The following is a 23877-nucleotide window of genomic DNA, read 5'->3' on the forward strand; positions in this document are numbered from 1 at the left end:
TTTTCCGTTGCCGGAGCTGTAAGGCAGCTTTTTTTTTTTTGCCGGAAAAGATAACTTTTTCAGAGAAATTATCTTTATTCACATTCTGTCTTTTTTGTCACATTTTATTCTACTTTTTGTTCAGCGGTATGATGATAAAGCATAATTATTTGCCTCGTTTTTTAGATTTTATTTTTTTACGGTGTTCACTGAACGATTTAACCAGTGAGACAGTTTCACAGGTTGGGTGTTTCTGGATGCGGAAATACAAAATATGTGTACTTTTTTGTTCATTTTTGTTTTTACATAAATAAATAAATTAACTTATTAGATTAATATTTTTTCGTTTTTTGGTTCTTTAGTTTGTTGTGTTTTTTTTATATTTTTACAATTTTTAAGAACTTTTTTAAAACTTTTTTCTTTTGCTGCCCTGATCGCAGACCTAATACTCTGCGATGATTTTGCATTGCATGGCATTAGAACAGTGCATCACAGGCAGGGAGGAGGCATGCCATCTCCTCCTCTGAGCAGGAGCTTACAGGCCCCCATCATGGGTGAACTCTCGGCCATCTTTCATCCTGTGGTCAAAATGGAATCAATTGGCTCAACATGATCGCAATCATGTTGTTCCGAGGGGAGCTCCCTCCCTCTGCGATTCCCATCAATGTCACTGACACCTCTATTTGATCGTGGAGGCACTCAGGTTGAGCAAGCGTGATCGTCAGGAGGTACATGTACTGCGGTCTATGTGAATTCAGCACCGGCAGCGCTGTACATATACTGTAGGTGACGGAAAGTAGTTAAAATGTCAGCTCAAGCCACATAAATTAAGGCTCACCCAGCCTCAGACTCCAAAAATTTAAAACGCTATGGATCTCTGAAAATAAGTAGTTTTTTTTCCTACTAATTTTTAAAAATTTGTCATCACTTAAATGAAAAAAAAAAACTCTACAAATTTGGTATCTGCGTACTCGTACTGATCTGGAGAATTATATTGCCTGGTTAGTTTTACCATATAGTGAGCATGGTAAATAATAAAATACAAAATCCAACTGTGGAATTGTATTTTTTTTTGCAATTTCTTCCACACTTGGATTTTTTTCCCATTTTCCACTACACTATATGGTAAAATCAAAGGTCTCATTCAAAATAAAAACTCATCCTGCTAAAAACAAGCCCTCATACTGCTGGATGAGCGAGAAAATAAAAGAGTTATGGCTCTTGGGAAAAAAAGGAAGAAAAACTAAAGAGCTAAAAGGGAAAATCAAAGGTCATGAAGGGGTTCATAATGCAGCCATGCTGTACTTTATACATATCGTAGAATAACTGGATGCTCGAAATCTCTCATGACCTTGTCCATCACATTGGTTTGGCAATGTCATTTTACATTACTTGTAGGGTTTTAAATAATTAAAGAAATGTTATTAATGTATGAAGATATATGATTAAAATCTGCAATGCACATGACTGAACACTTATAGGTGCAGAGCCAGGCTGAGTAATGAGTGCAATACTCGCAGACAGCCTCCATTTATACAGGAGGTAGCCTCTATTAATAAATAATAGGCATGGCATTAATTAAAAATACTTTTCATTTTTCTGGTTCTAAATTATTTGTTGGCTTTTCACTTTCTCACTTAATGGCAGCCCTCATTTTTTTTCCATGAAGTTTGTCTTCCTGTTCTTTTTCTTATTTATTTTTTTCGGTTTTAAAAAATGGGATTGGTTGGTTGTAATTTTTTTTAATATTTTACATTATTAAATATATTTGTTTTATAAAATAGAAATTTAATTTGTCTTAGCTTTACCGTGTTATGTACAGCATCATACATATGTGATGTACACTTTTATACCACATTTTACATACAGTACTTTTATTGTTTTCATTTTATTAATTTTTTAGGTAAATATAACGCTATGCAATTACAATTGTAGAAAATATTATGTGGACACTAAAAAGTGTAATTAAACCTATAAACATCTATTAACATGCTGCAGCCCCTTCCCAACATCTGACATTTGTACATCTACATCACGTCACGTGCCAATGTATGAAGCCTGCTACATAGAGGACAGGTGCCAGCTGTATTACGCATCCAGGATCTGCCTATCACAGAAACAACTACTTCTAGCCCTTTTTGCTGCTGTTTAACCATTTAAATGCCATTGTCAATGTTGGACTGTGGCAAATAAATGGTTCGGTAATGGGAGTACTGTACGTGGTCACATGGCAGCTCTCAAGAGCTCTACCACGAACAGGCTTGGCACTAGCTACTCTGTTTTCCAGATCCCAAAGGTTGCCCTGGCCTTCACCCATTAACCCTGATACAGGGATTTGGACTCACCAAGGAACCCTAGGCTGGGAGAATGGAGTTAACTGCCATGTGATGGTGTCAACTGACCTGGAGGTCAATACAGGACAAAAAAAAAGGTAGGAGAGTAGTCAAAAACACGATCCGCCTTCACAAATCAGGAATATATACATAGAGTCAAAGCAGGATGCTGAGATATTCTCTTGGAGCAGGTCAAATTATAACTGGCAGTAGACAGCTGACTTTTAAGAGCTTAAATAGCATTTAACCCCACCCAGGCCACACAGAAGTAAGCAAACACTAAAGAGTTAACTCCTGATCTCCTAGTACTGACCGAACTATGAGAAAAAGAAGACACAAAACTGGAGTTGCCATTTTGTGCCGTACGCAACAAGAGCATGCAACCACCTGGTGACAGAAGCAAGGACAGGAAAGGCAGGCACTATCACAGATGTCAAAGGTTCTATGTTGTGTTGAATTATGTTCAGGTGTCCATCAGTCCTCCATTATGCAATAGCAGAGAGTCAATGGATTACCATGGAACCTAGGGACTTCTGAAACCCCCAATTACTACCAATGTTCTGTTCCTGTAAAATGGCATTGTTAATTTCACTATAGTGTAGTATACGAAAGAAATTTCTCATAGTGCGAGCGCTGATGTCAGTAAGGTGACCAGAGTTCATCAGCTATGAACTTCAGTCTCCTTACTGACTTCAACGCTCGTCACTGAAGCTGCGTTCTCACATTCAGCTCAGTGTCTCTTGGATGCCTGGCTAAGCGGTCATATTGTTTGTCACAGCTCAGCAATGCATCCAGATGTAGCTGAGTTGGGTTCATAGAGGTACATATGAATTATCAGCTGACAGGGGAGGATTTCTTTTTTATATAATTTTCTTTGGAAATTAATAAATAGATAAAAGAAGGTCAGAGATCTTTTTGTTCAAATAAAGGACTTTGCTCTGTGTGATAATTTTGTATTTTTTTTTAACTTAAACTGAGGGGGTTACTAATGGGGTGTCCTATAGTGGCCTCTCCATTGCTAACCCCTGGGCTTGGTGTCAGCTGACATTACAAAGCTGACTCCAACACAGAAACTATTACCCCACCCACTTGCCACCACACCATGGCAAGTGGAATGAGCCAAAGTTAAGAGCCAGAATTGGCACATCCAATTGATGTGCTATTTCTGGGATGACTGAGGGCTGATGTTTCTAGTGTGGGAGATGGCCCCTTCCTAGGCTATTAATATCAGCCCATGGCTATCTGCCTAGGCTTTGCTGGTTATTAAAAATAGGGAGACCTTAGGGGGTTATCCCTTGTTAGTGACCAAGAAAGGCTAAGTAGACAGCTGTGAGCCTGGGAAGCTCCGTCTTTATTACCCTCCTCCGAGACTATAAACATCAGCCACAGCTGTCAGATTTCCCTCAGCTGGCAAAGAAAAATAAGGGGGACCCCACGCCACTTTTTACTTTTATTCTATCTATATATCTATTCTATTTTGATGGTTCACGCTGTAACTTTACTGTACTTGGCTAATTAAATGCCGAGTTTTCTAAGATTGGTACTTTCATGGGTGAGTTTCAGCTATTTTATGCAGCCATACGCAACATACTGCAAATTTTTCCTCACCCCAATTCCAGGTGAGGAAAAACTCACAGATGAGCACGAACATTGTAGTGAGTGGAATGCGAGGTTTTCTCACATTGCACCAGCCGAGTTCAAACACAGATGTGAGCCAACCTTAATGCATAAGGATGCTCACAGCAATGTAAGGGCTCAGCAGAAAGGCTATTAGCATCCTGCTTGCTATGTTGGGTACTTCTTCTGATATGACTGTGGCTCTTAAGACGTTTATCAGACTGTAGCAAAGGAATTTTAAGGGACTGTAACAAAAGAAAATATTTTTATAAGATTAATTACATTTTCATATTTCATATTTTTCATAAGCCATGAAAATATCAAGTTAAAGTTTGCTGAAATAAATCTGCATAAAATGGACTAAAATAAATTTTATTACTGTACCAAAGGACTTTTGTAATTCAAAAGGGGTCAACAAAAATGTATCGTTCAATTAAACTGTGCTCAATGCATTGTGTTGGGGATATCATGGACTTTGTTTACCGCCAGTTTCCTCTTGTGACCGCTATACTTGGGCTTCCCCGGACAATAGGATCTGACACCACAGCAAATAAATGAGTACAGCTTCCGAGGATGCTACATTAGTCTTTTTCTTTTTAGAAGGATGATTGTATCCTCATACTATGTACTGTTATGCTGTGGTACTATTTTCTGGATAATTCTTTGTGTCTGAGAAAGCTATATGGCTATTATTGCTTTGGTTTCTCTGAACTATGTGGTGGGGCACCACAACAAACAGATTGGTATGGAATGCTGCACTAACTATTTCATGTTTAAAGGGATGATTGTGTCCTTTTGATATGCATCTTTATGCTGTGATGTCTCCTACTAAATAACTTTTACTGTCTGGGGAACCCTACAGAAACATTATCGCTTGGACAATAATATATTATTGTTTACATCCGATCTACCCGCCTATATTTTTTTCTGATCTACTTCCATTGCCGGATCAGTCTATTGCAACTACAAATTCTGATAATCTATATTTCACAAAAAATTTACTTTTTTTGATTTTTTCACGGGTATTAGCGTGTATTGGGACACTTATTTTTGTTTATTTTTTTGTCTCCATTGCAGGGACTGGCAGGGACCTTAGGGCTAGCCTTCGAGGAGTAGGGGCACCTACCGCTGAACATTAGGATGTCTGCCTCCACTGTTAGGCAGGTCTGTTTATAAGTATTTTTCCTAGGGCTCACCAGGTTTCCGTTATTGTAGATATTATTAGGGGCCTTTAGGGTGAGCCGTCGAAGAGTGGGGGCGCCTACCGCAGTAATTTAGGCTGCCAATCTCCACTGCCAGGTAGGGTTCATTATACTGACCTTCTAGGGTCCAATAGGCACACATTTTTGTCCCTTCGTATAATACTGTTTTAATGAAAATAGAATTTTTTACTTTATTTAATTAAAAGTTATATTTTAGGGATCTTTGATTCTTTAGGTTTTTTGTGTTTCCTGGCGTACACATAGCCTGCACCCGTGAGGGGCTCTATCTCTCTTTTCATTACGCAGCACTTGCCTTTTTTTCTGCAGCAGTATGTTTTTGTCAAGCAAAAACCCATCATGACAGATAGTCAATACTATTAATTGAATTCCAACTAAAGCCAAGGCATCAGATCACATAAATCTTCATCAGTTCTAGTCATTCGTCATTATTTATTACAAGATCCAGAATTGTTTTTCTTATTTTTCGTTAATAGCTTAGGTTATTGGTAGCTAGTAGTGATGGGCGAACGTGCTCAGAAATTGTCTTATCAGAGCATGCTCATGTGTGTTAGGCTAGGTTCCCATTGCGCTAATGGGACCGCGCTAACGGACAGCGTTGCACGGCAAAATTAACGCTGTGCAACGCATCCGTTAGCGCGCCCATTAACAGCAATGGGGACGCGCATCACTAGCGCGTGCCATTTTCAGCATGCGCTAGCGATGTGCCGGTGTTTTGTGGCGCGCCGCGGACGCTGCTTGCAGCGTCCGAGGCGTGCCCGCAGTCCGTTCCCCGCTCTCGCAGATCGGAGATCTGCGACAGCGGGGACGTTTAACGCGACCCCTTTATATCACATTGCATTAGCGCAATCCGCTAGCGCTAGGCGCTAAACGGATTGCACTAACGCAATCTGAACCTAGCCTTAGTATCTGGGCATGCTCATGTATTATGTTCGCATGCCTGTGGCTGCATGATTTGCGGCTGCTAGACAGCCTGAACACATGTGGGGATTGCCTGTTTGTTAGGGAAGTCCCACATGTGTTGAGGCTGTCTAACAGCCACAAGTCATGTAGTCACTGGGACGCTAGCAAAATATACAAGCACGCCCAAGATACTCAGATAACACGCGGGCATAAGATGTTAACCCAGCATGTTCGCCCATCACTAGTAGCTACTTTTATGAAATCGGTATCTTGTTCCTTGTCACAAAGATCATGTTTTCAACTTTGCTATGCTTCGCAAGACACCAAAAATGATGGCCAAAAAAATCTTGTCCGATAAAATGCTGGGCCCCATGATAGAAATGCAACAGACCCCCTAAAGTCAGTAGGATCTGTTGGATATCGCTGGGCGCTCTCCAGCATTTAAAACTGAGTGGGTACACCGGCTTCAAAAATATGTGTTCACATACCCTAGCGGAGCCAGAATACAGAAATACCAGCACAGATATGAACAGAGCCTCAGATAATGAGAGCAAGGATAAGAAATGTTTGTACACTGTTAGCATACATACAGTTGTAGCAAATGTTCGATTTCCCTGCAGCTCTGCCACGGGGAAAGTAAACCATTGCATTGTTCTCTTTAAAATCAATGGACTTCTTCTCTAAAGCTTGAAAACGCCGGTTCCTCCAGGGTGTTCTTGACAATACTTAAGGGTCCTGAAAAGGTAATTCAGAATTCCCTGAAAGTACTTCAAAGTGTTTTTTTTTTAAACCAGATATCTTCATGAAAATAAAATACAAGCCACATGGTTTTGTACAAATAAGAGGTACATTTTCTATCCTCATTTTGAACACTGTATGTTTACACATATTTCTTTTGCTGCCCCTGATATGAGCATTGGCACTGCCAATCCAATTTACATAATTACATAATTAGATCGTTGAAGACCACTTTACACAAGCTGATGATCAGACAAAAAAAAGTTTGTAGGAATTCTCTTTGACCTTCAACATTTATTAGGATACAGACTGAATGGGTTTCAACTCTTAAACACCAAAAGATCGAGTAATTTCCAAGATGTATTTCAGAAGACTTGTCTTAACTAGACCTTGTAGGCCATGTTTTCAAATCCCACTCATAGTTTCTCATCTTCTTTTGGCAGTTATACAGGCTTTATCACATAGACTTATAATATTAGATGCTGTTATAATTTATTAAGTGTTGGGCGGTCACTTTTCCCTGTGTGCCTGGATTCAGAAGCCTTGCTTGTTAGTAAAAAGACATACATTAATGAAATGGACTTGGAACTATACTGTACAATTTCAGAACATAGATCTTAGAAAGTCGATGGGGAAAAAAATTCTGAAAACATATTGTTATCGCCGTTATTATCTATTCTATTATCTTATTCTTTCTTTCTGATATTTCTCTAAGTTTACAAACTATTGTTTGTACACAAAATCAAAACGCAGTGGCTCCTCAGGAGGTAAGGTCTTACTGTGGTATCTTCAAAATACTTTGGTCTTTCCTAAACCACTGCCGTTTGGAACCACATTCAACATGCAATGCTGCAGACATGAAAACAAATTACTGGAGAATACAGGAGCACTGATCCAATAAGTAAAAATATAATCTACAAATTTTATTCAATAAAGCACATATCATCACATAAGTACACAAAATATGGATAACTTACATATGGGACATAGTACATAGACCAATGGTTACACTAAAGACATCACCTGTATCATGTCAAAAAAGGATAGAAATAAATAAATAATGACTCATTGAAGAAACATGGGTGACATATATTTATAAAGATCTAATATCAATAGGTGTCCACCCGTTGTTCAAACTCATAATTATGCAATTTCTATCCACCAATGTAATGGTTAACAAACTATAGCAGGCTAGGTGCCTAGCTACACACGTATAATACTGATTTTCAAGACCATAAGTAACTAGCTGATCCCAAGCATAAATATACAAATTATGTGCCCCTAAGCTAATCTCAGACTATAACTGTCGACATGGTATCAGAGACGTCTGTGCACCAATCACCTCGACGCGCGTTTCGCTGTCTGCCACAGCTTTGTCGGATGCAGACATGGTTGACCCGTGGCACTTGGGAATGGCTGCAAGATCAATCCATAGAGATGCCATACCAAGTGTTCATTCTATAGGTGTAGTCAGACAGCCATATAAATTGGAGCAAGATCGTAACGCAATGCACGAACTGGCCGGCATCACTCATTACCGAAGCTCGACAGCTGCAAAGAAATGGATGGCGCTGCCACGCTCGGATCAGAAAAGCCACCATCCAGTCTGATGTTGGTCCAATTTATACCACCATCTGACTTCTGCTGTTACTGAAGTTATTACTGTACTTCTTGGTTGTCTAATAGTGTCACTTCACTGTCCAGTACAATTATCTTCTCTACATAGATCACTTTTTATAACTTGGATATCAAAACTTTGTTATGTAGCATGAATACTGATTCCTTTTTTTTATATATATCAGGTGTGGTTCGTGCCTCGAGCATCTTCCCTATCCTCAGTGCCATGCTCCTATTACTTGGGGGCCTTTGTGTTGCTGCCAGTCGTGTTTACAAATCCAAGCGCAACATTATTTTGGGGGCTGGAATTCTTTTTGTTGCTGCAGGTGAGAAACATCTCATGCTACATTCACTGTCTAACTATATTCTATTTTACAGGATTAAATAATTTATTTATGTATAAAGCAAAGCTCAAAATATAAAAAGAAAACATCTGCCAGCAACACATCTAAGAGGCTTCTGTCCAATAAACCACTTGTTGGGAAACAAAGTAAAGCCGGGGTGACACTTGTGAGTGCAATGCAAGAAACTCGCCCAAGTCTCTCTCATCAATACCCGGCACTGCCGCTGGCACTTGGGATTAGAGCATGCCGGCGACAGTGCCAGGTATTGATGCAAGAAACTCACGCAAGTCTCTCTCATCAATATCCGGCACTGTCGCTGGCACTCGGGATCGGAGCGTGCTGGCGGCAGTGCCGGGTATTGATGCAAGAGACTTGCATGAGTTTCTCTCCTTGCACTCACAAGTGTGACCCCGGCCTTAATATGACTTGCTCGAAAGGTCACACTCAGATCCAATAATACTGCAATAAATGTAATCCGCACAAAAGAAAATCACAGAGCCACACTAAACTGTGAAGAAATTGCCAGCTATATTACATTGCAATGTGCAGAGTAAAGATTAATTGAGAGTGCTGCTCCTATCTTCTGTGTTATGTAGATAAGGCTATGTACACCTTTGTGTCAGAGGTCTCCTTTCGCAGATTCTGTTGAATTTACAACCAGTGAGTGACAATAGCATCACTCCTGATGACAGTTTGATGTCCATGCTAGAAACTGTGGGGCAGTGCTGATGTCACTCATTGTTTCTAGCACCACCCCCTGATGACGCGACTTCATTCACTGAAACTATGGGAGCGGAGATGTAAACAGAGAGCCGGTGCTGCACTCACATCTCTCACAGCATCCATCACCCAGGATCCAGGGCATCTTCAGTGATCCAGGGATTTAGAGATTAGCTAAATAGAGAGAAGTGTAGGGTGTTTTGTAATAAATCAAATTACAAAAGTTGTTAGGGTATAAAGTTAGATAGTTAGAAAGTATGTTTTAGGTGTCGGACCACCTCTTTAACCAATGTTGATTAAAACAATTGTTTGGTCTCCATACAGTTTGCAATTGCCAGATGCACATTCCACAGGGAGATTTGTTAATGACAGAAATTATTTTTAAGCCACATGAAAGTTGCGATCAGTCTACCAACAAGCACTTGCTCAGTAGTGTTGAGCGATACCTTCCGATATCGGAAAGTATCGGTATCGGTTTGGATCGGCCGATATTCAAAAAATATCGGATATCGCCGATACCGATACCCGATCCCAATGCAAGTCAATGGGACCAAAATATCGGAATTAAAATAAACCCTTTCTTTCCTTGTAGGTTCATTCTACCTGAAGGAAAACAACTAAGAATAATGTAGGATGTATGGGGGAGGTGGCGGAGACATTAAAGGCAATGAGGATTAGTCCAATCAAATAGAATAGCATGTTTTTTTTTTTTTTTAAAGAAGTTCGGATTGAAAAAGATATTGAGTATGTAAATTTTTTTTATTTTGTCAGATATTGATGTTTCACTATTCCACGCCCTTCCCCTTCTTTTTTTTCTTTTTTTTTTTTTTCTTTTCCCACACTTTCATCTTCATCATCATCAGCATCCTTGACATCAACTTCTTCACCTTATTCATCTTCTTCTTCATCTTCTACCTATTTTTTTTTTTATTACATTCTTCATATTCATTTTCTTCAACTATTATTATTCTTCCTATTCTACATATTCTTTTTATTCCACTGTTATTATTCTTCCTATTCTACTTCTTCATCATATTCTCATTTGTGACAGGCATTCCCGTAGTTGTTATCTATAAAAGTTGGAAGATTACACCTTCCGTTCTGCCAGTCACAAAAGTTACATTTGTCCGCGTTCAGTTTGGCCTGCAGCATCAGGCTTTATCCAGGGGCACCACGAGGAGGAACGGACTCACCCCCATACACTGCTTAGTCTTCTTCTGCATATAATTTAGATAATATCTTTTGCTCTGATATTAAGTCTTATGCTTAATGTTCTTCTGCTCTTTGTTCTGCAGCCTCTTGTTCTTCTGCTTCTCGGTCTTCCATGTTGTCGTCTCCAGGGTCTTCGTCTCCAGTGTCGTCATCTCCGCCGTCGTCGTCTCAGCCGTCGTCGTCTCCGCCGTCGTCGTCGTCGTCGTCATCGGGGTGGTCTTCCGGGTCGTCGTCATCGGGGTGGTCTTCCGGGTTGTCGACGTTAGGGTCTTCAACTTGGAAATGTAGCAGAAGGTACAAGAAGGCTGAGAAAATGCCAAGAACCAGCTGATGGAACTGGAACTCGGATGGCTACCCGAAGGTTCAAGAGCCTATGGAACTACCGAGGACCAGCTGACGTTACTGGAACCCGGTTACTAAGCAGGAGGTACCCGTGCTAAAAAGCACTACCAAGGACCGCCTGACGTTGGCGGAACTCGGATACCCAGAAGGAGGCACCTAAGCCAAAGGCTCTGCCCGGAACCAGATGACGTTACTGGAACCAGGATGGGGAGCAGAAGGTACAAGAGCAAAAGACACTGCCGAGAACCAGCTGACGGTACTGGAACCCGGATGGGTAGCCGAATGTCCAAGAGCCAATGGAACTACCAAGGACCAGCTGACGTTACTGGAACCCGGTTACTAAGCAGGAGGTACCCGTGCCTGAAAGCACTACCAAGGACCACCTGACATTGGTGGAACTTGGATACCCAGAAGGAGGCACCTAAGCCAAAGGCTCTGCCCGGAACCAGCTGACGGTACTGGAACCAGGATGGGGAGCAGAAGGTACAAGAGCAAAAGACACTGCCGAGAACCAGCTGACGGTGCTGGAACCAGGTGGTGGACCCCAAGGCCCACAGGAGAGGAGAGAACAGCTAGGCCGCGAGGCAGCCGCAGTTACCGAACCCCAACAGTCCTACAGGGGGAGCTGGGCCTACTGGCACTACAGAACCAGCCTTGACTACCAGTTCACGCAGCCCACATAGGAAGCTCCTAAACTGGAGGCACCCTGGAGTTGGCTAACTCGACCGCCCCACGACGGGGCAAGCATAGGCGTCTCAGTGAAGTTGACACAACCCGGAAACAGCTGACGGTGCTGAAACCAGGCTTGGCACGAGGGAGTACCTGTGACAAGAACACTGCCGAGAACCAGCTGGCGGTGCTGGAACCCGGATGCGTTGCCCCAGTGTGCAAGAGCCAATGGCACGACCGAGGACCAGCTGACGGTGCTGGAACCCGGTTACTAAGCTGTAGGTGCCCGCGCTTAAAAGCACTACCAAGGACCGCCTGGCGTTGGCGGAACTCGGATACCCAGGAGGAGGCACCTAAGCCAAAGGCTCGGCCCGGAACCAGCTGACGGTGCTGGAACCAGGTGGTGGACCCCAAGGCCCACAGGAGAGGAGAGAACAGCTAGGCCGCGAGGCAGCCGCAGTTACCGAACCCCAACAGTCCTACAGGGGGAGCTGGGCCTACTGGCACTACAGAACCAGCCTTGACTACCAGTTCACGCAGCCCACATAGGAAGCTCCTAAACTGGAGGCACCCTGGAGTTGGCTAACTCGACCGCCCCACGACGGGGCAAGCATAGGCGTCTCAGTGAAGTTGACACAACCCGGAAACAGCTGACGGTGCTGAAACCAGGCTTGGCACGAGGGAGTACCTGTGACAAGAACACTGCCGAGAACCAGCTGGCGGTGCTGGAACCCGGATGCGTTGCCCCAGTGTGCAAGAGCCAATGGCACGACCGAGGACCAGCTGACGGTGCTGGAACCCGGTTACTAAGCTGTAGGTGCCCGCGCTTAAAAGCACTACCAAGGACCGCCTGGCGTTGGCGGAACTCGGATACCCAGGAGGAGGCACCTAAGCCAAAGGCTCGGCCCGGAACCAGCTGACGGTGCTGGAACCAGGTGGTGGACCCCAAGGCCCACAGGAGAGGAGAGAACAGCTAGGCCGCGAGGCAGCCGCAGTTACCGAACCCCAACAGTCCTACAGGGGGAGCTGGGCCTACTGGCACTACAGAACCAGCCTTGACTACCAGTTCACGCAGCCCACATAGGAAGCTCCTAAACTGGAGGCACCCTGGAGTTGGCTAACTCGACCGCCCCACGACGGGGCAAGCATAGGCGTCTCAGTGAAGTTGACACAACCCGGAAACAGCTGACGGTGCTGAAACCAGGCTTGGCACGAGGGAGTACCTGTGACAAGAACACTGCCGAGAACCAGCTGGCGGTGCTGGAACCCGGATGCGTTGCCCCAGTGTGCAAGAGCCAATGGCACGACCGAGGACCAGCTGACGGTGCTGGAACCCGGTTACTAAGCTGTAGGTGCCCGCGCTTAAAAGCACTACCAAGGACCGCCTGGCGTTGGCGGAACTCGGATACCCAGGAGGAGGCACCTAAGCCAAAGGCTCGGCCCGGAACCAGCTGACGGTGCTGGAACCAGGTGGTGGACCCCAAGGCCCACAGGAGAGGAGAGAACAGCTAGGCCGCGAGGCAGCCGCAGTTACCGAACCCCAACAGTCCTACAGGGGGAGCTGGGCCTACTGGCACTACAGAACCAGCCTTGACTACCAGTTCACGCAGCCCACATAGGAAGCTCCTAAACTGGAGGCACCCTGGAGTTGGCTAACTTGACCGCCCCACGACGGGGCAAGCATAGGCGTCTCAGTGAAGTTGACACAACCCGGAAACAGCTGACGGTGCTGAAACCAGGCTTGGCACGAGGGAGTACCTGTGACAAGAACACTGCCGAGAACCAGCTGGCGGTGCTGGAACCCGGATGCGTTGCCCCAGTGTGCAAGAGCCAATGGCACGACCGAGGACCAGCTGACGGTGCTGGAACCCGGTTACTAAGCTGTAGGTGCCCGCGCTTAAAAGCACTACCAAGGACCGCCTGGCGTTGGCGGAACTCGGATACCCAGGAGGAGGCACCTTAGCCAAAGGCTCGGCCCGGAACCAGCTGACGGTGCTGGAACCAGGTGGTGGACCCCAAGGCCCACAGGAGAGGAGAGAACAGCTAGGCCGCGAGGCAGCCGCAGTTACCGAACCCCAACAGTCCTACAGGGGGAGCTGGGCCTACTGGCACTACAGAACCAGCCTTGACTACCAGTTCACGCAGCCCACATAGGAAGCTCCTAAACTGGAGGCACCCTGGAGTTGGCTAACTCGACCGCCCCACGACGGGGCAAGCATAGGCGTCTCAGTGAAGTTGACACAACCCGGAAACAGCTGACGGTGCTGAAACCAGGCTTGGCACGAGGGAGTACCTGTGACAAGAACACTGCCGAGAACCAGCTGGCGGTGCTGGAACCCGGATGCGTTGCCTTGCCTATTAAAGATTGTCTTCCTAGAGCCCCAACTAGCGGTGTTGGAGCAAAGGGTAAGCAGGGGGAGATGAGTGTAGGCCGAAGCCTGCACTGGAGGCAGCTTTGTGTCTGCGTTGCGTTTGCAGGACACTTTGCCGGCTACACACTGGGGGAACAGCTGGCGTTGCTGAACCCCACTAACACAATGGCGTGTGTTTTTATCTGTGCAGCTAGCACTTGCGGGCAAAAACTTGCGATGTTAGAGCCCGTGTTGAAGCAGGAGGAGGAGGAGAGGAGCAGAGTGTAGGCCGAAGCCTAGTTGAACCAATTTCAAAGGAAACCTTTAACCCCCCCCTCAGGTGTTACAAAGTACAAGAGACACACCTTGTGCAGTATTAATGCTGCACAAGTGAAAGGTTGCTCTATTAATTTGTCTACTTGCACACGCTGAATGAAAGACATACACAATTTACCCCATTCTACAGTCAAACTGTAGTGGATGCGTGACTTGGTTTTTTGATGAGACGCAGCACAGGTGTCCAAAATAACGCCTTGGTGCTTGGCGCAGCTTCCTGAGCGTTGTTATTTGCTGTACAGGAGTCTGCGCTCTTGTGTTATCCCTTGGCAATGCCCTGTTAGCGCTGCCCATCTTATGACCTCATTTCATGTTGGCCGGTGCGGTTAACGATGGCCATAAATCCCAGACCCACAGTGTCTTTTCATAAAGCCACACTGCGGTGCTGGGATTCGTGGCCTTGAGCAGTAAATATTTTGGCCGCTCACACACGTCCTTACACCTGCTTCAGACTGGGCGGCCTCTGCTGATCCCTTCTCGCATGCCGCGGCCATGAGGCTGCACAGTCTGAAGAAGGCGGAAGGAGATGAGTTAAGACAGGCGAAGATATGCACTGCTCGTGCCCATCAATCACACCCTCGCAGTCAAAATAATTAAGACAACGAGGAGCATTTTATTCAGGCAGGGCGGACGAACAGGCGCAAGTAGCCAACCAATGATGTCAGAAGACGGGAAGCGCTACCAAGGGGGGTGCTGCGTATCATTAGAAAGGAAAGTCACACCTCAGGGACAGTGGAATGGTCTCAAAGAGACACATTTTGTACGTGTTGAGTTCCACGTGGGCAAGGAGAAAACGTCAGCCACCTTGTACAAATGCAGCAGTACTGCTGTACAAGGTGGCTGTTATACATAGAAACACCTGGGGGTGGGGGGCAGGCTCCCTTCAATTTCAGTTCATGTGCCTGCGTGGCGTTTGCAGGTCACGTTGCAAGCTGCACAGCAGGGGAACAGCTGGCGGTGCTGAACCCCACTAACACATTGGCTGGTGTTTTTCTCTGTGCAGATTGCATGTCCGGGCAAAAACTAGCGGTGTTAGAGCCCAGGGTCAGCAGGAGGAGGAGGAGAGGAGCAAAGTGTAGGCCGAAGCCTGCACTGGTGGCAGCTTTTGGTCGGTTGTGCCAGCGTGGCTTGTGCTGGACACGATGCCGGCTACACAGCGGGGGAACAGCTGGCGGTGCTGAACCCCACTAACACATTGGCTGGTGTTTTTCTCTGTGCAGCTAGCATGTCCGGGCAGAAACTGGCGTTGTTTGAGCCCAGGGTCAGCAGGAGGAGGAGAGGAGCAAAGTGTAGGCCGAAGCCTGCACTGGTGGCAGCTTTTGTTCTGTTGTGCCAGCGTGGCTTGTGCTGGACACGTTGCCGACTACACAGCAGGGGAACAGCTGGCGGTGCTGAACCCCACTAACACATTGGCTGGTGTTTTTCTCTGTGCAGCTAGCATTTCCGGGCAAAAACTAGCGGTGTTTGAGCCCAGGGTCAGCAGGAGGAGTAGAGGAGCAGAGTGTTGGCCAAAGCCTAGTTGAACCAATTTCAAAGGTTACCTTTAACCCCCCCCTCAGGTGTTGCAAGGTACAAGAGCCACACCTTGAACAGCATTATTGATGCACAAGTCAAAGGTTGCTCTATTTAATTTTGCTCCTTGCACACGCTGAATTAAACACGTACACTATTTAGCCCATTATACTGTCAAACAGTAGTGGAGGCGTGACTACTAGTCTTTTTAAGGAGACGCAGCACAGGTGTACAAATTTACACCTAGGTGCTGTGCGCAGATTCCTTACCGTTGTTATTTGCAGTACAGGAAACTGCGCTCTTGTGTTATCCCTTGGCAATACCCTGTTAGTGCAGGCCGTCTCATGACCTCATTTCATGTTGGCCGGTGCGGTTAACGATGGCCATAAATCCCAGACCCACAGTGGCTTTTCCTAAAGTCACACTGCGGTGCTGGGATTCGTGGCCTTGTGCAGTAAATATGTTCGCCGCTCACACATGTCCTTACACCTGCTTCAGACTGGGCGGCCTCAGCTGATCCCTTATCGCATGCCGCGGCCATGAGGCCGCACAGTCAGAAGAAGGCGGAAGGAGGGGAGTGAAAACAGGGGAACATATGCACTGCTCGTGCCCATCAATCACACCCTCGCAGTCAAAATATATGAGACAACGGGGGGCGTTGTGTCGGGCAGGGGGGACGCACAGGCACAGCCAGCCAACCAATGATGTCAGGAGACGGGCAGCGCTAACAATGGGGGTGCTGCGTGTCATTAAAAAGGAAAGTCACACCTCAGGGACATTGTAATGGTCTGTAATGAGACACATTTTGTACTTGTTGAGTTCCACGTGTGCAAGGAGAAAAAGTCAGCCACCTTGTACAAATGCAGCAGTACTGCTGTACAAGGTGGCTGTTATACATAGAAACACCTGGGGGGGTGGGGGGCAGGCTCCCTTCAATTTCAGTTCATGTGCCTGCGTGGCGTTTGCAGGTCACGTTGCAAGCTACACAGCAGGGGAACAGCTGGCGTTGCTGAACCCCACTGACACATTGACTGGTGTTTTTCTCTGTGCAGATTGCATGTCCGGGCAAAAACTAGCGGTGTTAGAGCCCAGGGTCAGCAGGAGGAGGAGGAGAGGAGCAAAGTGTAGGCCGAAGCCTGCACTGGTGGCAGCTTTTGGTCGGTTGTGCCAGCGTGGCTTGTGCTGGACACGATGCCGGCTACACAGCGGGGGAACAGCTGGCGGTGCTGAACCCCACTAACACATTGGCTGGTGTTTTTCTCTGTGCAGCTAGCATGTCCGGGCAGAAACTGGCGTTGTTTGAGCCCAGGGTCAGCAGGAGGAGGAGAGGAGCAAAGTGTAGGCCGAAGCCTGCACTGGTGGCAGCTTTTGTTCTGTTGTGCCAGCGTGGCTTGTGCTGGACACGTTGCCGACTACACAGCAGTGGAACAGCTGGCGGTGCTGAACCCCACTAACACATTGGCTGGTGTTTTTCTCTGTGCAGCTAGCATTTCCGGGCAAAAAATAGCGGTGTTTGAGCCCAGGGTCAGCAGGAGGAGTAGAGGAGCAGAGTGTAGGCCGAAGCCTAGTTGAACCAATTTCAAAGGTTACCTTTAACCCCCCCCTCAGGTGTTGCAAGGTACAAGAGCCACACCTTGAACAGCATTAATGATGCACAAGTCAAAGGTTGCTCTATTTAATTTTGCTCCTTGCACACGCTGAATTAAACACGTACACTATTTAGCCCATTATACTGTCAAACAGTTGTGGAGGCGTGACTTGTCTTTTTAACGAGACGCAGCACAGGTGTCAAAATTTGCACCTAGGTACTGGGCGCAGATTCCTGAGCGTTGTTATTTGCTGTACAGGAGTCTGCGCTATTGTGATCCCTTGGCCATGCGCTGTGAGCGCTTCCTGTCTTCTGACCTCATTTCATGTCGGCCGTTGCGGTTAGCGATGGACATGAATCCCAGACCCACAGTGTGTTTTTAAAAAATCACACTGCGGTGCTGGGATTCGTGCCCTGGTGCACTAAATATGTTTGCCGCTCACACATGTCCTTACACCTGCTTCAGACTGGGCGGCCTCATCTGATCCCTTATCGCCTGCCGCGGCCATGAGGACACCCAGTCTGAAGAAGGCGGAAGGAGATGAGTGAACACAGGCAAACATATGCACTGCACATGCCCATCAATCACACCCTCGCTGTCCAAAAAAATAAGACACCGAGGGCCGTTGTTTCGAGCAGGGGAGATGCACAGGCGCAGCCAGCTAACCAATGATGTCAAAAGACGGGCAGCGCTAACAAGGGTGGTGCTGCGTGTCATTACAAAGGAAAGTCACACCTCAGGGACATTGTAATGGTCTCTAATGAGACACATTTTGTACGTGTTGAGTTCCACGTGGGCAAGGAGAAAAAGTCAGCCACCTCGTACAAATGCAGCAGTACTGCTGTACAAGGTGGCTGATATACATAGAAACACCTGTGGGTGGGGGGCAGGCTCCCTTCAATTTCAGTTCATGTGCCTGCGTGGCGTTTGCAGGTCACGTTGCAAGCTACACAGCAGGGGAACAGCTGGCGTTGCTGAACCCCACTGACACATTGACTGGTGTTTTTCTCTGTGCAGATTGCATGTCCGGGCAAAAACTAGCGGTGTTAGAGCCCAGGGTCAGCAGGAGGAGGAGGAGAGGAGCAAAGTGTAGGCCGAAGCCTGCACTGGTGGCAGCTTTTGGTCGGTTGTGCCAGCGTGGCTTGTGCTGGACACGATGCCGGCTACACAGCGGGGGAACAGCAGGCGGTGCTGAACCCCACTAACACATTGGCTGGTGTTTTTCTCTGTGCAGCTAGCATGTCCGGGCAGAAACTGGCGTTGTTTGAGCCCAGGGTCAGCAGGAGGAGGAGAGGAGCAAAGTGTAGGCCGAAGCCTGCACTGGTGGCAGCTTTTGTTCTGTTGTGCCAGCGTGGCTTGTGCTGGACACGTTGCCGACTACACAGCAGGGGAACAGCTGGCGGTGCTGAACCCCACTAACACATTGGCTGGTGTTTTTCTCTGTGCAGCTAGCATTTCCGGGCAAAAACTAGCGGTGTTTGAGCCCAGGGTCAGCAGGAGGAGTAGAGGAGCAGAGTGTAGGCCGAAGCCTAGTTGAACCAATTTCAAAGGTTACCTTTAACCCCCCCCTCAGGTGTTGCAAGGTACAAGAGCCACACCTTGTGCAGCATTAATGCTGCACAAGTAAAAGGTTGCTCTATTTGTTTTGCTCCTTGCACACGCTGACTAAAACACGTACACTATTTAGCCCATTATACTGTCAAACAGTTGTGGAGGCGTGACTTGTCTTTTTAAGGAGACGCAGCACAGGTGTCAAAATTTGCACCTAGGTACTGGGCGCAGATTCCTGAGCGTTGTTATTTGCTGTACAGGAGTCTGCGCTATTGTGATCCCTTGGCCATGCGCTGTGAGCGCTTCCTGTCTTCTGACCTCATTTCATGTCGGCCGTTGCGGTTAGCGATGGACATGAATCCCAGACCCACAGTGTGTTTTTAAAAAATCACACTGCGGTGCTGGGATTCGTGCCCTGGTGCACTAAATATGTTTGCCGCTCACACATGTCCTTACACCTGCTTCAGACTGGGCGGCCTCATCTGATCCCTTATCGCCTGCCGCGGCCATGAGGACACCCAGTCTGAAGAAGGCGGAAGGAGATGAGTGAACACAGGCAAACATATGCACTGCACATGCCCATCAATCACACCCTCGCTGTCCAAAAAAATAAGACACCGAGGGCCGTTGTTTCGAGCAGGGGAGATGCACAGGCGCAGCCAGCTAACCAATGATGTCAAAAGACGGGCAGCGCTAACAAGGGTGGTGCTGCGTGTCATTACAAAGGAAAGTCACACCTCAGGGACATTGTAATGGTCTCTAATGAGACACATTTTGTACGTGTTGAGTTCCACGTGGGCAAGGAGAAAAAGTCAGCCACCTCGTACAAATGCAGCAGTACTGCTGTACAAGGTGGCTGATATACATAGAAACACCTGTGGGTGGGGGGCAGGCTCCCTTCAATTTCAGTTCATGTGCCTGCGTGGCGTTTGCAGGTCACGTTGCAAGCTACACAGCAGGGGAACAGCTGGCGTTGCTGAACCCCACTGACACATTGACTGGTGTTTTTCTCTGTGCAGATTGCATGTCCGGGCAAAAACTAGCGGTGTTAGAGCCCAGGGTCAGCAGGAGGAGGAGGAGAGGAGCAAAGTGTAGGCCGAAGCCTGCACTGGTGGCAGCTTTTGGTCGGTTGTGCCAGCGTGGCTTGTGCTGGACACGATGCCGGCTACACAGCGGGGGAACAGCAGGCGGTGCTGAACCCCACTAACACATTGGCTGGTGTTTTTCTCTGTGCAGCTAGCATGTCCGGGCAGAAACTGGCGTTGTTTGAGCCCAGGGTCAGCAGGAGGAGGAGAGGAGCAAAGTGTAGGCCGAAGCCTGCACTGGTGGCAGCTTTTGTTCTGTTGTGCCAGCGTGGCTTGTGCTGGACACGTTGCCGACTACACAGCAGGGGAACAGCTGGCGGTGCTGAACCCCACTAACACATTGGCTGGTGTTTTTCTCTGTGCAGCTAGCATTTCCGGGCAAAAACTAGCGGTGTTTGAGCCCAGGGTCAGCAGGAGGAGTAGAGGAGCAGAGTGTAGGCCGAAGCCTAGTTGAACCAATTTCAAAGGTTACCTTTAACCCCCCCCTCAGGTGTTGCAAGGTACAAGAGCCACACCTTGTGCAGCATTAATGCTGCACAAGTAAAAGGTTGCTCTATTTGTTTTGCTCCTTGCACACGCTGACTAAAACACGTACACTATTTAGCCCATTATACTGTCAAACAGTTGTGGAGGCGTGACTTGTCTTTTTAACGAGACGCAGCACAGGTGTCAAAATTTGCACCTAGGTACTGGGCGCAGATTCCTGAGCGTTGTTATTTGCTGTACAGGAGTCTGCGCTATTGTGATCCCTTGGCCATGCGCTGTGAGCGCTTCCTGTCTTCTGACCTCATTTCATGTCGGCCGTTGCGGTTAGCGATGGACATGAATCCCAGACCCACAGTGTGTTTTCAAAAAATCACACTGCGTGGCTGGGATTCGTGGCCTTGTGCAGTAAATAGGTTTGCCGCTTACACATGTCCTTACACCTGCTCCAGACTGGGCGGCCTCAGCTGATCCCTTATCGCCTACCACGGCCAGGAGGCCGCACAGTCTGAAGAAGGCGGAAGGAGATGAGTTAAGACAGGCGAACATATGCACTGCTCGTGCCCATAAACCACACCCTCGCTGACAAAATAAATATGACAACGAGGGGCGTTGTTTCTAGCAGGGCGGATGCACAGGCGCAGCCAGCTAACCATGATGACAAAAGACGGGAAACGCTACCAAGGGGGGTGCTGCGTATCATTACAAAGGAAAGTCACACCTCAGGGACAGTGGAATGGTCTCAATGAGACACATTTTGTACGTGTTGAGTTCCACGTGGGCAAGGAGAAAAAGTCAGCCACCTTGTACAAATGCAGCAGTACTGCTGTACTAGGTGGCTGTTATACATAGAAACACCTGGGGGGGTGGGGCCAGGTTCCCTTTTAATTTCAGTTCCTGTGCCTGCATGGCGTTTGCAGGTCACGTTGCCGGCTACACAGCAGGGGAACAGCTGGCGTTGCTGAACCCCACTAACACATTGGCTGGTGTTTTTCTCTGTGCAGCTAGCACTTCCGGGCAAAAACTAGCGGTGTTTGAGCCCAGGGTCAGCAGGAGGAGGAGAGGAGCAGAGTGTAGGCCGAAGCCTGCACTGGTGGCAGCTTTTGTTCTGTTGTGCCAGCGTGGCTTGTGCTGGACACGTTGCCGACTACACAGCAGGGGAACAGCTGGCGGTGCTGAACCCCACTGACACATCACCTAGTGTTTTTTTCTGTGTAGACAACACTTCCAGGTGGCAACTGACAGTGTTGAAACCCAGGGAATCAAAGAGGAGCAGAGTGTAGGCCGAAGCCTGCAGTGGAGCAAGTTGAAAGGGAACCTTTAACCCCCCCCCCCCAGGCATTTGTTGCTGAAAGAGCCATCTTGTACAGCAGTAATACTGCACATGGAAAATGGTGGCTCCGAAAATTATGCTCCTTGCAAACGCTGAAGTACACACTCATATAATGTGTCCCCTCACACCGTCAAACCATCCCGGAAGTGGGACTTTCCTTTGTAATGTGACACAGCACAGCCGTCATTCCAACCCCCTTGGTGCCGGGCACCACCTCCTCAACGTTGTTTGGTTCTGTCACGGAGCCCGCACTGTAATGTTATCCCTTGGCCATGCACAGTTAGCGGTGCCCGTCTTCTGACATCATGTAGGTGTCAGGCTGGCAGTGCCTGTGCGTCCAAGCTGCCCGAGATCCAACCTTGCAGTGTCATCTAATGTAGTCCCACTGCGGGCCAGGGATCCATGGGCATGCGCAGTGCATATCATCGCCTCTCACTCACCTCCTTCCTGCTTCTTCAGACTGTGCGGCGTCACGGCCGTGGCATGCTATTAGGGATCAGCTGACGCCGCCTAGTCTGAAGAAGCGTGAAGAAGGGGAGTGAGAGGCTAGTATATGCACTGCGCATGGCCATGGATACCAGGCCCACTGTGGGATCACATTAGACGACACTGCGAGGTGTGATTTCGGGCAGCGTGGACGCACAGGCGCAGCCAGGACGACAACAAATGATGTCAGAGGACGGGCAGCGCAAACTGTGCATGGCCAAGGGATAACATAACAGCGCAGGGTCCATGACGGAATCAAACAACGCTAAGGAGGCAGCGCACGGTGCCAAGGGGGTAGCAATGACGGCTGTGCTGCGTCACATTACAAAGGAAAGTCCCACCTCCGGGACGGTTGGACGGTGTGAGGGGACACATTACATGAGTGTGTAGTTCAGCGTTTGCAAGGAGCATAATTTCAAGAGCGACCTTTCCCTTGTGCAGTATTAGTGCTGCACATGGTGGCTCTTTCAGTAACAAACGCCTGGGGGGGGGGGGGACAGGTCCCCTTACATTTTAGTTGTGCCAGCGTGGCGGTCGCATGACACGTTGCCGGATACACAGCTGGGGATCAGCTGACGTTACTGAACCCCAATAACAGAGGAGCGACTGTTGACTGTGCACACAGCACTTCCAGGCACCAACTGGCGGTGTTAGAGCCCAGGGACAGCAGGAGGAGCAGATTGGAGGTATTGCCGCACACACAGCTGGGGATCAGCTGACGTTACTGAACCCCAATAACAGAGGAGCGACTGTTGACTGTGCACACAGCACTTCCAGGCACCAACTGGCGGTGTTAGAGCCCAGGGACAGCAGGAGGAGCAGATTGGAGGTATTGCCGCACACACAGCTGGGGATCAGCTGACGTTACTGAACCCCAATAACAGAGGAGCGACTGTTGACTGTGCACACAGCACTTCCAGGCACCAACTGGCGGTGTTAGAGCCCAGGGACAGCAGGAGGAGCAGAGGAACAGAGTGTAGGCCGAAGCCTGATTGGAGCAAGTTGAAAGGAAACCTTTAACCCCCCCCCCAAGACGTTTGTAGCTGAAAGAGCCATGTTGTGCAGCACTAAGGATGCAAAAGGAAAAGGTTGCTCTTTTAATTATGCTCCTTGCAAACACCGAAGTAAACACTAAAAATGTGTCCCTTTATACCGTTAAACCGTTCCGGAGGTGCGAATTTCCTTCGTAATGGGACACAGCACAGCTGTCATTCCTATCCCCTTGATGCCGTGCGCTGCCTCCTCAGCGTTGTTTTAAGCTGCCACGGAGCCTGCGCTGTTCTGTTAGCCCTTGGCCATGCCCAATTAGCGCTGCCTGTCTTCTGACATAATTTGGTGTCAGGCTGTCAGTGCCTGTGCGTCCACGCTGCTCCAGATCCCACCTCGCAGTCTCATCTAACGTAATCCCACTGCGGGCCTTGGAACCATGGGCATGCACAGTGCATAACCTCGACTCT

The 23877-nt window shown here is 47.8% G+C and overlaps 1 protein-coding gene across 1 annotated transcript in view; it reads left to right on the forward strand.

The window, feature by feature from the left end:
* Nucleotides 1–23877, forward strand: part of CACNG8 (calcium voltage-gated channel auxiliary subunit gamma 8) — a 169616-nt gene that overhangs the window by 134603 nt on the left and 11136 nt on the right. Inside the window, exon 4 of the mRNA XM_069740901.1 lies at nucleotides 8593–8733. Coding sequence (XP_069597002.1) covers nucleotides 8593–8733 — 141 coding nt within the window. The remainder of the gene's footprint in view (nucleotides 1–8592; nucleotides 8734–23877) is intronic.

Source organism: Ranitomeya imitator, chromosome 10, assembly GCF_032444005.1.
Source record: "Ranitomeya imitator isolate aRanImi1 chromosome 10, aRanImi1.pri, whole genome shotgun sequence".
In the NCBI taxonomy this organism is placed as follows: Eukaryota; Metazoa; Chordata; class Amphibia; order Anura; family Dendrobatidae; genus Ranitomeya; species Ranitomeya imitator.